General features: G+C 40.3%; 1 protein-coding gene across 4 annotated transcripts in view; it reads left to right on the top strand.

Annotated features, from left to right (window-relative positions):
* The window catches only part of EXPH5 (exophilin 5), a 62,982-nt gene extending 49,418 nt beyond the window's left edge, over positions 1-13,564 (top strand). For all 4 annotated transcript variants that reach the window (XM_014060400.2, XM_087721187.1, XM_087721188.1 and 1 more), the window contains 2 exons: positions 2,454-2,571; positions 6,453-13,564. In XM_014060400.2, the coding sequence (XP_013915875.2) occupies positions 2,454-2,571; positions 6,453-11,218 (4,884 nt within the window). In that variant the 3' untranslated portion in view covers positions 11,219-13,564. The remainder of the gene's footprint in view (positions 1-2,453; positions 2,572-6,452) is intronic.
* Positions 13,565-14,298: the final 734 nt, after the last annotated feature.

Raw genomic sequence — 14,298 nt, 5'->3', positions numbered from 1 at the left:
GGCAGGGGAGAGGGTGTTTCACCTTCCCCAGGCTCTGGAAGCTTTCCATGAGAAACTGCCTCCCCTGAGCTCTGGAGGCCAGAAACGGGTCTGTTTATGGAACTTCCAGGAGGGCCATTCCCCCCCCCCTCCCTGAGCCTCCACATGGGCCCTGCAGTACCTCACGTCCAAAACAGGCCACATGAAGACTCCTGGGAGGGGGAGGGGTCAATTGGGTGGGATTTGGAGGTTCTCCGAACCCAGGCAAACCAGTGGCAGCCAACTTTTTACCATTTGCAACCTTCCCAGATGGCTTCCAACAAACAATGAGGGAACTGGACTTGTTTAATGATCGTGAGATTCACTTTGCAACTGCAATGATTCGCTTAACAAAGGCAAACAGGTGATAAAATTGGGCGTGATTTATTTAACAACTGCTTTGCTTACAATGGAGATTCTGGACCCAGTTATGGTTCTACCTCAAGGACTACCTGTAGTAATTTCACTCTCATCAATGCCATTTCAAGAAACTTGACAGGAAATAAAATACGTCCCTTTCTAATATGCAAATACAGGTTCAAAGTTTAGAACTGACGAAGTGTGAACGTTAGCTCATGCAAGAACTTAAGATTTTTTCAGACTCTATTTGCAAAGTTCTCGCTGGTATTTGTGATATAATGAAGACCTGGCTTTTCCTTCCAAGTGTTGGAAGAAAATTACACAGTGAATTAGCATGGATTGGCCCCAGGTTTTGTTATTTTAAATGCTTTATGTCTTAATTGATTGGGTTTTGTAGTTTTTCAAGTGGTTTTACATGTCTTTTAATCCAGTGTTTCTCAACCTTGGCAACTTGAAGATGTCTGGACTTCAAGTCCCAGAATTCCCCAGCCAGCGAATGCTGGCTGGGGAATTCTGGGACTTGAAGTCCAGACATCTTCAAGTTGCCAAGGTTGAGAAACACTGTTTTAATCTTCGATTGGGAGCCGTTCAGAGTTGCCTGAAATATGGGTGGTGTTCTGACCTAGGCTTCCCCAAAAAGCACGAAGCAGATTCCTGGTCCCGACAAAACCGCTTTTATTCAACTAATGTGAATTTCCCAAACGCAAGTGCTGTGGAAGGAAAGACTTGGCACAGAGTCTCTGAGATTCACGGACAGATCTTCACACTCCTAAAACGAATGAACAAACAAACATTCAATTGTTTCCTGCAAAATCCCACTCCCCTTTTGCTCCTCTTTTATTTCCTATGGAAGGGGCCATTCACATGTGGCTTTACTCCCAAGTCGACCCTGATTTCTTAGCTGTTCTTTTCTTCTGGAAGCTCTAAGCATGCACACACTGGGAACAGGCTCCAGCTGTTCCTCTGCCTCACTGCTGTCTAGCTCCGAAGGCAGCCGAGAAGTGCCAGATGGCCTTGGCCCCCTCTCTGCCTCTGACGCAGAGCCCTCGTTGGAGCCTCCCCCAGCCTCTAGGACTGGCCCATGTTCCTCCCCAACCTCCTCACTGTCCGACTCTGCTTCCGGTTCTGCTGGCCGGCCACAACAGGTGGCTGTATTTGAAATGACTAAATAAAATATTGATTTGTTGGAACTGGGGGGTTTCTTTTCAATGTGGTTCCCACCTCCTGTGCCTGCTAAAGTCTTCTGTAAGGTGCAAGCGCTGGAGAATTCCTGAACATTGCCCTGTCCCCAAAGGACAGTCGGATTCCTAAACTCTGCTGATTAAGTAGATGAGAAAGCAGGGCAAATTTAATTACTTAAGTAGCCTGTAATTGAAGGAAGAGACCTAGGCATTGCTTTGAAAGCAGATGAAGATGTTGGTTGCCTATTGCGTATGTATATAACCATGTTGTGTATTCCCCACTTTCCCTGCTTTCTTGCCTGGTGCTTTAACCACAAGACCAAAATTCTATAATGCAAGATTCTGTGAAGAAATTTGATTATAATCAGTTAACCAAAACGGTTTTGCCAAAATATTCTTTGAACCAGGGTTACAGTATACCTCTATTCGTATTTTTCTCTCATTTAGGTACTAGAAACAAGGAAAGAATTCATTTAGAAAAAACATTATTGATATTTGTATATTTTAATTTAATTTTAATAATTGTGATAAATCCAAGAAGATTTCTTTCCCATTCAAGAAGAGCATGCCTATTCATTCAGAAAATTGCTTTTCAGCTGTAATGTTCAGAAACTATAATTATAATTTCTACCCCCTATTTGTTGCAGATGTGGCCAATTTTTGCATCATTTGCTTTAATTGTTGACGAGGTTAGAACTAAATTAAGGTGTGCTAAAGCAGTTTATCTGCAAGAGAGAAAAATGTGCAAATGTTGAAATAAGGCCACCTCTGTATCCATATTAATACTATTAATATTACCATAGAAGAGAATTGTAATAATAGATAGGTATTTAATGGCTTTGTTTGGTTGAAAAAATTATATGTTTTCTTCATTTGTTCTCTTCGTAAACCCAGATGTGCAACTCCTCTTTGCCCTCTGAACTTACAAATAAGTTCCTCGATGCAAACATAGCTGATGTGATGGACAACACGTCAACGTGGAATGAGGAGTTGGAAAATGAGCTTTTAAAAGGTAAATTCAATGCTCCGCATTGAACATGACCTTTGCATGTACATGCAAACTCTGGGTATGAAAGTGGTACAACCGTATAAAACATTCTTATATTCCGCTAGTCCTCAGTTAATGATGGAATGTCTCCTACCAAGTAACTTGGTCAGAAAGTGCAATGTCATGTGAATGTAGCACTTAGCCACAGAAATTCAGCACTTCTAGGCAAGGAAAACCAAATGCACAGGTATGGTATAGGTGGTACCTCGCTCAATAGTAGTAACTGTGAGAGGGATCTTAGAGTCCTAGTGGACAATCACTTAAAAATGAGCCAGCAGTGTGCAGCAGCTGCCAAAAAAGCCAACATAGTTCTAGGCTGCATAAACAGAGGAATAGAATCAAGATCACGTGAAGTGTTAATACCACTTTATAATGCCTTGGTAAGGCATTTGGAATACTGTATTCAGTTTTAGTTGCCACGATGTAGAAAAGATGTGAAGACTCTAGAAAGAGTGCAGAGAAGAGCAACAAAGATGATTAGGAGACTGGCAGCTAAAACATATGAAGAACGGTTGTAGGAACTGGGTATGTCTAGTTTGATGAAAAGAAGAACTAGGGGTGACATGATAGCAGTGTTCCAATATCTCAGGGGTTGCCCCAAAGAATTGGGAGTCAAGTATTCACCAAAGCACCTGAGGGCAGAAGAAGCAGCAAAGGATGGAAACTAATCAAGGACAGAAGCAACCAAAAACTAATAAGACATTTCCTGATAGATAGAACAATTAATCAGTGGAACAACTTGCTTCCAGAAGTTGTGGGTGCTCCAACATTGCAAGTTTTAAAGAAAAGATTTAAAGAAAAAGAAGCCTCCTGAAGGTCCCTGAAGCCTCCTGGGGGAAGTGGGAGGCTGTTTTCGCCCTCCCCAGACTCCTATAAAGCCTCTGGAGCCTGGGGAGGGCGAAAAAAGCATGCAAAAATGAGGGGCCGGGCCTGTGATGTGCGCATGCACACGGGGGAGGGGGATGTCGCACATTGCATTATGGGTGCGGCACGCTCACGCATGACCCCCCTGCACTCCCCCCGCTTATCGCACATGAGCCAAAAAAGTTTCGCCATAGAGAAACTGAGCAGGGGGTTGGACTACAAGACCTCCAAGGTCCTTTCTAACTTCTATTCTATTCTATTTTATTCTATTCACCATTAATAAGTGTGGGTCATTAAATGGGGGTATCACATGATACTTTTAATACTTATAATGCAATTGTGATCTCCTGCTGGCTTCCCATTCGTTTGTAGGAAGCTTGCAAAAGAGGTTGCAAATGGTGATCACACGGCTGAAGGATACCGTGATGTAATTATGTACCAGTATTGAATGCCTGGTTTGTGATCATGTGACTGCGGGGATATTATGACACTTAAGTGTGTGGCCTAGTTGTAATTGCCATTTGTTCAGCACCATTATAAGTTCGAACAATCGCTGAATAAGCAGTTGTTAAACAAGGACCACCTGTAATGCCACTGTGGCCTAAGTTGATGCTTTCCAAATGTGCTAAACGTCAGTTCCCAGTCAATCTCCTGGCAATGCTTTCCAAGAATTCTAGGAGTTGAAGTAAAGGTATGTATAGGACAGTAGCCTGGGGCAGACTGCCCTGTAGTTTCACCAAGATCCTCTGAGTGGAGTAATAAATGGATTAGATAATCACATAATGGGATTATTACCTTCCAATTTATCTATAGCCATCCTGTTTACCTTCAGGCGTTAATGCAATCTACCCAGACAAGAACTGACGCTCATCAAAAGTTTTGAGTATGTCCTTTGGATAGCTACAGTGGCACTACTGTCACTGCATGGGGGACATAGCAGTAGACTTATATACCGCTTCATAGGGCTTTCAGCCCTCTCTAAGCGGTTTACAGAGAGTCAGCATATTGCCCCCAACAATCTGGGTCCTCATTTTACCCACCTTGGAAGGATGGAAGGCTGAGTCAACCCTGAGCCGGTGAGATTTGAACCGCTGAACTGCTGATCTAGCAGTAGCCTGCAGTGCTGCATTTAACCACTGCGCCACCTTGGCTCTTGGCTGACATTACTTGGGTCTCGTTGTCCAGGAAGACTATCAAACAACCCACCACCAACCAACATACAGTTAGTTGTATTAGTGTGGTTGAAAAGGCTGTATTGAATTATAAAGCTGAACCAGTGGAGAGTGAATGATAGTCCTTGAGACACATCTTCTTTCTTGCTGTGCTTCCTCAAAGCTTCCTCTTCCTGCTATTTAACATTGTGTGCAGCTTCTATAGTACAGTCTGTGCAGCACTTGGGTAATCCTCACTACCCATCCAGGTAAAGACAGGAAAAGCACTCCCTAAAAACAAGTGGAGAAGATCAGATGATCAGAGAAGAGCCAGAATAATCCCTCCAGAAACTCCAGGACTCTCTTCAACTTTCTGATGCTTCTCCTTAATCTTTTTCTCCAATATTCAAATATTTTTATTTTTCTTCTCAGAAGAGAGACAAAAAAATTATTCATCGCTTGGCTGCTCGTGTTTTCAGATTTTGAGCCCCTACAGCAGTGTTTCTCAACCTTAACAACTTTAAGATATGTGGACTTCAACCTCCAATGCTAGCTGGGGAATTCTGGAGGTTGAAGCCCACATACCTTAAGGTTGCCTAGGTGGAGAAACACTGCCATAGAGACCAGTGGTGGGTTCCTCTCCCCGTTGCTACCCGTACGGTGCTCACGGAGCCGCGCATCCTTATGTGCACACGCGCTGCACGGGCATGCGCACTCCACCGCCCCTGTGACACCCAGCTGCTTGTCGCATGCACAATTGGCCGGTTTCTTTAAAAACTGGTATAGAATGCAGGTGGCCAAAAGAACAGGTACGCTGTCAGCTGCTCCTGGCTACTACCGGTATGCCCGTACAAGGCCGTACCAGCCGCAACCCACCATTGATAGAGAGTATGGCTAGGGATAAGGTGGCCTCACCAGAGTACGTAGAATAGGCCCATTCTTTTCAGTTTTGAGGTTGAAGATAAGGGGTAAAATAAATGTTTTAAAACCCACTTTGATCCTTAATTTGTGCTGAAAAGCACATAAAATGTCACTGACAGTATTGTCAGATTGTTGCTGAATTTCAGTGGTGATATTAGATGGTGCTTCAGAGGCCATGGCAAGTCATTGTAGGAGAGATAGACCTTTGCTCCTTTAAAGTGTTTCTTTTTGTACCTCAGTTAAATAATTGATAAGGAAAGGGCTTTTTTCCCCTAAGTGAACTAAGGAATGGTAGGTGCAGGACAACACACGCAGCACAAAAAAAAAAATAATTACCCCTTGTATCCCCAAGGTGAAAATACTTTGCAAATTAATCTCCCCACATTCTTGGCAGTTAGAAAATGTTCTTGAAATGAATTTGGATTTAATATTTCAGCCAAAGGAACAGCCAGCAAGCAAGTATATATTCATTTATCCAAGTATATTGTATGTCAGGATGCAAATGAATTCTGCAATCTGCTTTCAACAGAATGTGCCATAACAAGCTTTAAATTCAGATTAGAGAAAAATCAACAACACATGGAACAACAGTCATGCAATCTAACGTACTAATTTTGGTAATGTTTTCTATGATTTTAACCTGTTTTAACTTGTAAGAAAATTGCAGTTCAATAAAAAGAACAAAAGCCTCTTAGAATGATTGCGAGAGAAAAATATTGTGTTTTTAAGAAATGCCTCTGACAGTGTGCATCAAAAACTTTTAAGTGTATCTGTTGTTATGTTAGTGTCTTAATTAAAATAGACATATATACAGGTTTTATTTTATGTAGAACCATAACTCACAACAGGTAGATCTATGTCAGTGTTGAAAAATAAAATTAATTCCTTCCTTCCTTCTCTTTTCACTAGTTTTGGACAGTCTGGATAACCAGCTGGCAAAAGAACAATCTCAAGATACTATGAATATAAGAACTCCAATTAACTATGGCTCTACAGCACCAGAAATCCATCATCATTCCACTGTTGTGCAACCAAATTTCCTTGGAGAAGTACAGAGAAATGACCAAAACTTGTTTTTCCCAGATAGAACAAGGACATTAAGAGCCAGAGATAAATACAAAACTCTCTTCACACCAAGGAAGCTTTATGATAACTATACGAAGCAGCATCACCCAGAAAAATACACATATGGGGATTTGTGTGATGAAAGATCTTCTGTTTTGAAGAGAGGATATTCTGCTTGTTCTCTTGGACGTTCTTCAGAAGATAGGTTGGCATTTCCATCAGGATCATACAGTAATGGATTTGGTCCTCAGAACTTCATGTGCAAGAATAAAATGGGCAGAAGTTACTCTTTGTCTTGCCTTACAAGGCGCTCGTCTTTGATGTCTGCTGATGGGTTTTCCACCGGTACCTTACAGCATGATTTGGAAAACAATATGGACTTCCCAAAAGTCAACTTCCACAATCATTCCAGACGGACTCCTCTTTCATCTATTGCATGGAATATGCCACAGTCTTCTACACATTCACTACATCCAAACAGACTTCGTAGAACGCAGTCATTAATAGAATTTAACTCCACGTTTGAAGACAGACATCCTTTTTCTCCAGAGGAAAATGCAAGAAATATATATATTATGTCAAAAATGAATTACAGACAAGTAATACCAAACAAGAGCCATCCTTTATTCACCGAGAAACATATAGATCCTCTGTGTTTCCACAATCGGAAGAATTATGTGTTGCATCCATTGAAAAATGTTTCCAAACCATGTTACAGATACTCATCATTTCGTGGTAAAATGAATCCGTCCCCAAACAATTTTCCTTTTGGAAGAACGGAGGAATATCTTTTTAGACCTAATAATCACCAGTATTTCAGGGATGCTAATCGTGTCCCTGATGTAAACTTTGAACAGGTGATTGACCGGCGATGTGACTATGGGAAAAAAAGAGACGTATGGCAAAGTGAACATATGCGTGACTGTGCTTCAGAATACACAAAGAGTAGGGACCATCCAGGAAGAGAAACTAGCAAATTGTTGGTAAAGTGCTCAAAAGGCGTGCAAAAATGTCCAATTCATGCCTCAGCTGCTTCGGAGAACCAAACTGAATATGGAGCCCCAAGTCAAAGTCATTTTAGTGGAGACAGTCAAGCTCCTTTAAAGACAGTTGTTAAACCCTTTCAGACCAAGAAAAACTCTAAAATGCATGGCATGGAAGAGGCGAATGGTGCTGATCAGTCAGACAAAATGGATAGCATGGACATAAAAAAGCCAACATTCATCCAAGTGTTTGGACAAGTAAAAACAAATAATCCAACTGAATCTCAGATGTCGCCTCCTAAAGCCTCTTCTCAAGCTATCCCTCCTATGAGTGTTTCCCTCCATCCACCTTTTATATTAAATTCAAAAAGGCAAGCCAAGGCAAATTCCTCAAGATGCATTGAAAACATTTGTTTATCAAATATTCACACTAACAATGGCCAAAGAAATGAAGACAACAGCACTGAAAGCTACAGTGCAAAGCAAGCTTGCCCCCCACACCTGCATGCTAATCTTTCAAAGCTGTCAGTTCTTCGAAGTAAACCTCAAGAGGAACCCCAGTTGTCAACTTTGAAAGCATTTAACCCTGACAGGATGTTAAACCCAATTTTCACCGAAGATCCCAAAGTACTTCCAAACAATGATTTCCCACTTTCTTATGCTGAAACACTCCACAAACCGAATAGATTTGTTGGATATCCGACTAGTAATAGTATTTGCGGCTCACCCAGCAGCAGCCCTCTCAAATCTCCTAAAACGCCTAAGACGTTATATAAAAAATCAGCTAGTATTGATGGCAGTGATCTCTCTAAGGAACGCATTTCTCCCCCTACGAGGAAAATTCCTTTCAGAAATAAGAGCCTGGGGGATGATAACATAGAAGCCCATGTACCCAACAGGCTTGGGAATATTAATTTAAGTAAGGGAGATAAGAGGTCTTTGTTCAGCTCCTCCTGCTCCTCCTTAAACCTATCGTCCAAAGAAATGGCTGAAGAAAAAAATAAACAAATTAAAAAGTACCACATGCATTTAATTCAAGCTCCTAACTGCCCATCAGGGAGTACTGCTATAATTGGCAGCAAGAGGAAAAAAAGAGATGAGATGCTTGGTCTAGAGAAAGCAATTTTTCTTTCTCCTGAAAAGGATGAAGCAGAAAACCCTTTGAAGCAATATAAAACCACCAGCACATTGACCGTAAGCATAGATGAAGATAATGTAAAATACCAAGAACTGATTTCGGTTTATTATACTTTACCACAGAAACATTCCAAAGCTTTGTGCGACGTCTTCCTAGGAGATGCCAAAAAGGCAGATTCATCCTCGCCCCCTGAAAAATCCGAGACCCCTCAAAAACGGTATGAAGTTCGTGTCGGTATGACAACAGTAGCTTTTCCATCCAGCTTGGAAAAAGGAGAGAAAGTTATTTCCCCTAACAAAATGCCTGCTCCTGATATACAGCAGGATTCCAAAAACACAGTCAACCCTGTTAAAGATCCCCAAGTTTCAAATCCCATTGTGGGAACAGCAGATATTTCTCAAGCACATTGTTCAATGAATAATAAAAAAGAAATAGCTGTATCAGGAACCGAAGAGCTGGGACTTGCAATTTCCAATAGGCTACCTGTGGATGGCCCCAAACCCAACAGAAAAGAGACTGGAACACTTAACACCAATATTTTGTCCAACCTGCACCTTGGCAGGCACTCTTCTCCATGGACAGAGACACCAAAACTTAATAAAAGCTTACATCTTAACTCATTAAATTCCAAAAGTATCTCTTTGGGGAATATTTCTGCAGTTTCTTCTGCAGTAAATGGTCAGAAAGGGAGTCCTGGCTGCAGTCAGCCATCTGCTGGAGCACTAACAAGTGTTCCTCCTTCCAATTTAATTGGCGTTATCCAGGATGGAAAGCCTACTGCGTATCCAGAAGTTGACCCCCAAGTAAATGTCACGAAAGAAAAAATGAGAAATGCTGCAGAGATCAAAGAAAGGGCTCGTTATATATGTCGCATTATTTCCGAAAGGGGACATCGGTTTCCACCAAGAAATGAAGATGTCCGAAATGAAAAAATGTCCATTTCAACAACCAAGATGCATTCAGATTCCCAGAATTTAACAGTGCCAGGGGATGCTGCTTTTTCAGCTAATTCAGTTATTCACCCCAAAGGGAATGCGGTAGAATGTTCAAAGCCCCAACAGCAGGAGATGCCCCCAAATCCCGTCCTCCACAAAGTTGGCACAAATTTTCAGAGGTCTGAAAGAGTCTGGGTCGACAATGAGATCCTTAGCTCTAAAGATCAGCCTTCAGGTCCTACCCAAATGCCTGAGCATCTACTACCTGAAAGTAAGCCTGCCCTGGATGGCCTTAAAAATAAAGTTAATGACCTAGAAAAAAGGAAAAATAGGTCTTCAGTTAAAAACAAACTGGCAGCCATGTGCAGAACAAGTCGGAAGTTTTCTAATAAGAAAAACTCAAGTCCCAAGCCACACGTAAGTTGCATATTTCCACAAAACGACGCACTTCCTTTAGAGAAGAGCAGCCACCATCCCCTGTTGATTTCGCCCGATGACTCTCAGCAAACAGAGAATGAGAATCAAAATCAGGTTTCTCTACCCGATGAATTTGATATTCCAAGGCTGAGTAAAGTGGAAGCTAAGAAATTGCAAGCTAACGAAGATAGGAGGCCTTTGACAAACTTGTGCAACCAGAAAAGAGAACATTCTGGGCCAAGCAATAAAAATACAAAGACCATCCAAAATTCTAGCATCGTATTTTCAAAATCAATTATGCCTGTGCTAAACAACAATTTACAGACAGGTAGCAAAGTTTTAGAAAATAACAACCATCCCATTTTCTCAGGAATGGATGCTTACCCCCCTAAAAGAGGTCATTGTAAAGTTGGTGAGCTTTCATCTTTTCCACTTTTATCTAATAAACATGCATACATTAAAAATAATTCAAAGGCAAACGTTTCTCCACTGCAAAAATTAACTTCTCATGCAGAATGTGATGATTATCAAGATAATGAGCAGTCAGACATCTATAAAAATGTAAATCAATCCTGTGCCAAACCAGTTCTAAATCTCGACAAAATGCAGCGTGAACGACATTTTTCTGAAAGTTCCTATACCCCAAACCTCCATGATTATTTGCCCCCCAGAAACAACCTGACACAGCCCGGATATAATCGGAAGTTTAAGTCCTACTCTGAACTGTTGTCCTGTGATGAAAACGAAAACTGGGACACCTACAACGAGAATAATAGGACCTTTGGCTCGCGACGTATCATGTACCCCTCAATTGAATTTGGTATTTTTGGGAAAGAACAACAACAGACTTTCTTAGATAACATAAAGAAGTCACTCACGGAAGGACGGTTGTGGAATCCGTGTCTTTTAAAGAACTCCGGGTCTATTAAAAGGGAAGGTGGTGGGTACTCCTTGTGTGGGTTGGAGCTGTTGAAATCGAGTGCTACAGAGGAACAGTTCCCAAATGAACCTTTTGATTTCCACAAGGAAGCCTCTGCGTATTCTTCAGATTCAGATTCAGATTCTGACTCTGACACCGACACCACCACAGATGATGAGTATTATCTGCATGAGTATGAGAAAGAATCAGAACTATGAGGGACTCAACAGAGGTAGAAAGCAACTGCCTACTACTAGCTGATTTGTTGGTTGAGTAGGGACTGGAAACCTGACTAGCTTTCTGTAAATGCGCTAATTTGAATTCAGATACTAAATGGACATATTGCACTGATCTCGTCTTCTACAATTCTGCCTTGCCTTAAATACATGGACTTCTGGAATTCTAAGAAATATTCTTGGAATTAAGGTCCACATATCTGGGGAATGCTCAGGTTATAGAAACTCTGCAGAGATGTAATATATTTGGTTTATTTATATTTGGGTAAGGTGCTGTATGAACTCAAGTCACGGTGGCTTATAAACTGTGGTGTGCTTTTTTTGTGTGTGTTGTTTAAATTCAACCAACTGTGGTTTATTCAATAAACCAAGCCATAAGTTAAGAGTTATGTGAACCTAGCTATTATAGTGATCTATAAATTAGTTTTAAATGGTAAAAAATTGCCCATTTGAATCTCCAATGGCAGTGGAAAGAATAAAGGAATTGTCCTACTGGTTCTCAAATGGGCATGCCTGTTTTTTTCAGAGCAGGGTCTCTTGTACCAGTCAATTTTGGTACATAATCATAACATGGCTGCATTCATCAGCAATTGAATGTTTGCGTTCAACCCATTCGTGGCCTTTCTGTGTTTCAACAAATTTAAAACGTCTCAAGGTTTTTTTTGGGGGGGGGAGGAAAGATTCAGAATATGTGTATATTTAGGGAGAAAGGGGAAGATTCAGAATATGTGTATATTAATATCCTATATGAGAATATATTCCTTTAATTGGAAAATGTGTGTTCTATTAGAAACCCCATTAAAGTGAAAGGAACTACTTCAATGAGGTAGTTTCAAGTCATGCTAAAGCTATTGCAAGAGACTCATTCAAAACAGTGAAATTTTAAAATGCTACATGTTCACTGATTTCTACTTTGGTTTTGTTTTGTTTTTTTAAATCAGTCTATGTACAAAATAGGATATTCTGAAATGCTTAATATTGTTAAAGAAGTATGTATGTACAGTATGCTTTTAAATATTTGTTTAGTATGGCAGTTATACTTGAAAGTACTTCTAAAGTATATATTTATATTTTAGTTCATGTAAATGAAACCATTCTAGTAAGATTCTAATTAATGGTCTGTTCAGGCAAAAATATGTTCCTTAAATGTGAATTATTTGGGGGGGGGGGGAAACCTGTGCCTTAATTGTGCATATGGCCTAATTAAACTGTATACCTTTTTGTATTGGAAAAAAAACGTTGGTCTTTGTAAATGTTTAGAGAAGCTTTTTTTTTTAAAACTGAAAATATTTCTATGTGACAAGCTCAGAGAGCAGTCAAAAAGTCATGCTAGGGCATATGTTTACATGCATACAAAACTGTTCTTTAGTATTTTCTTTCTGTGCTTTGCCATTATGACTTTTGTTCTCTTGTACATTATAAATATGTTGTTTGTTTTGAGATCAATTTTCAGGCCATATTTTCTTCTGGTGAGTTTCTGTTCTAGGTATCCAGGCGTTTTTACAGTACGCTACCTGTACAAACAAAACTGTAATTCCACTGACGAGCAAAAATCCTTCAATGCAACCTGATCTCGTTAATGCAAACAACCATTTGGTGTTTGCTTGCATGGGCAGGTACAACCCCTGTTACAGATGGGGAAAGTCAATCTGTGGCAACTGAACCACTCATTCCAAAGTCCAGCTAGCTAGAACAATGTTACAGGGCTGAAACTGAAGGGCAGATGGGAACAGAAATATATTAACTCCACGACTGGTGTATTTTCTCCCTTGTTTGGAGAATAGGAATGCAGATAATTCCAAACCTTCTGGTTTGCCTTCAAAAATATATGAATTTCATGGGGTTTTAAAAACAATTTTGGACTCTAAGACTGATTTGGTTGGTGGCATTTTCCAAACCATCTCTCCATTGTTTACTAGAAAGACTTTCTAGTAAGTAGGTAAATCCAAAGTATGAAAAAGTGCCACGCTATTATGAGCACTATTTGAGGTCCCTTCTACAATTTCATAGAATTTGTTTGTAAATAACCAGGCAACAGACAGCAGTCTTATATTAGCACTATACTAACACTAGGCGTTTAGTTATAGTTTAGCAGTTTGTCCCAAGAAATTTGGTGTTTTTCTGTCTTATGTTGACCACCTGTGTTTTATGCAAGCCTTCCCCAGTCCTTGTATCTTCAAATGTGTTGGGACTACAACTCCCGGAATATTGCAGTGCAAGCACATTTAGATATAAATAAGGGAAACTCCTTTCTTTTTCCATTTGAAATAAGCTATTAATATTGAGTACCAATGTTTTTTAAATAAATGGACTATATTTATGACTTGACTCACAGAGTGGTTTTCTTGTTTGTGTTCTGCTTTCATTCTGAATGCTTAATAAATGCTTAATTTTCAGGGCAGACATGCCTGAATGACCTGTTTATAATTGTGACATCAAACATGGATTCAAGTGTTTAGGGTTAATTATTTCGTTGTTACAAGATGTTATTTTTCTCTTGGCTTTATACAATGGTGGGATTCAATTTTTTTTACTACCGGTTCTGTGGGCGTGGCTTTGTGGGCATGGCAGGGGAAGGATATTGCAAAATCCCCATTCCCTCCCCACCCCAGTAACCTGCTTTCCAGCTCCGTTCTCTTGTTCAGGGCAACAAAAGAAGATCAGCTGGGAGACAGTGGGGGCGGGGCCAGCCTATTTTCCGGTTCGCTGAACAACTCAAAATGTTTGCTACTGGTTCTCCAGAACCAGTCAGAACTGGCTGAATACCACCTCTGGCTTTAAGAAAGATAAATATAGTACATGTAAAAAAAAAGGAGGTGCAGATAATTATCCCTATAGAACTTTCAATGGAATATACTTGGATAACATAGTTCAAATCTCTAACAAACTCTAAGCAGTAAACAATGTATTGGATCAATACCGAAAGTTATAAACCAAATTAAGATGTAATTCGATAAAGGAGAATATTTGTAACTCAAGGTTGAAATGAAGGGTCCTTGGTACTTTCTGAGTTTAGTTGTTTTCTTGCAGAGCACTGATGATATTACCTAGCATGGGTAATG

This window comes from Thamnophis sirtalis, unplaced genomic scaffold (genome assembly GCF_051295495.1).
Source record: "Thamnophis sirtalis isolate CommonGarterSnake01/CBP01778 unplaced genomic scaffold, rThaSir2_p1.2 scaffold_8, whole genome shotgun sequence".
NCBI classification, from domain to species: Eukaryota; Metazoa; Chordata; class Lepidosauria; order Squamata; family Natricidae; genus Thamnophis; species Thamnophis sirtalis.
The sequence above is the reverse complement of the archived record's forward strand: the minus strand, read 5'-3'. Positions and strand labels throughout refer to the sequence as shown.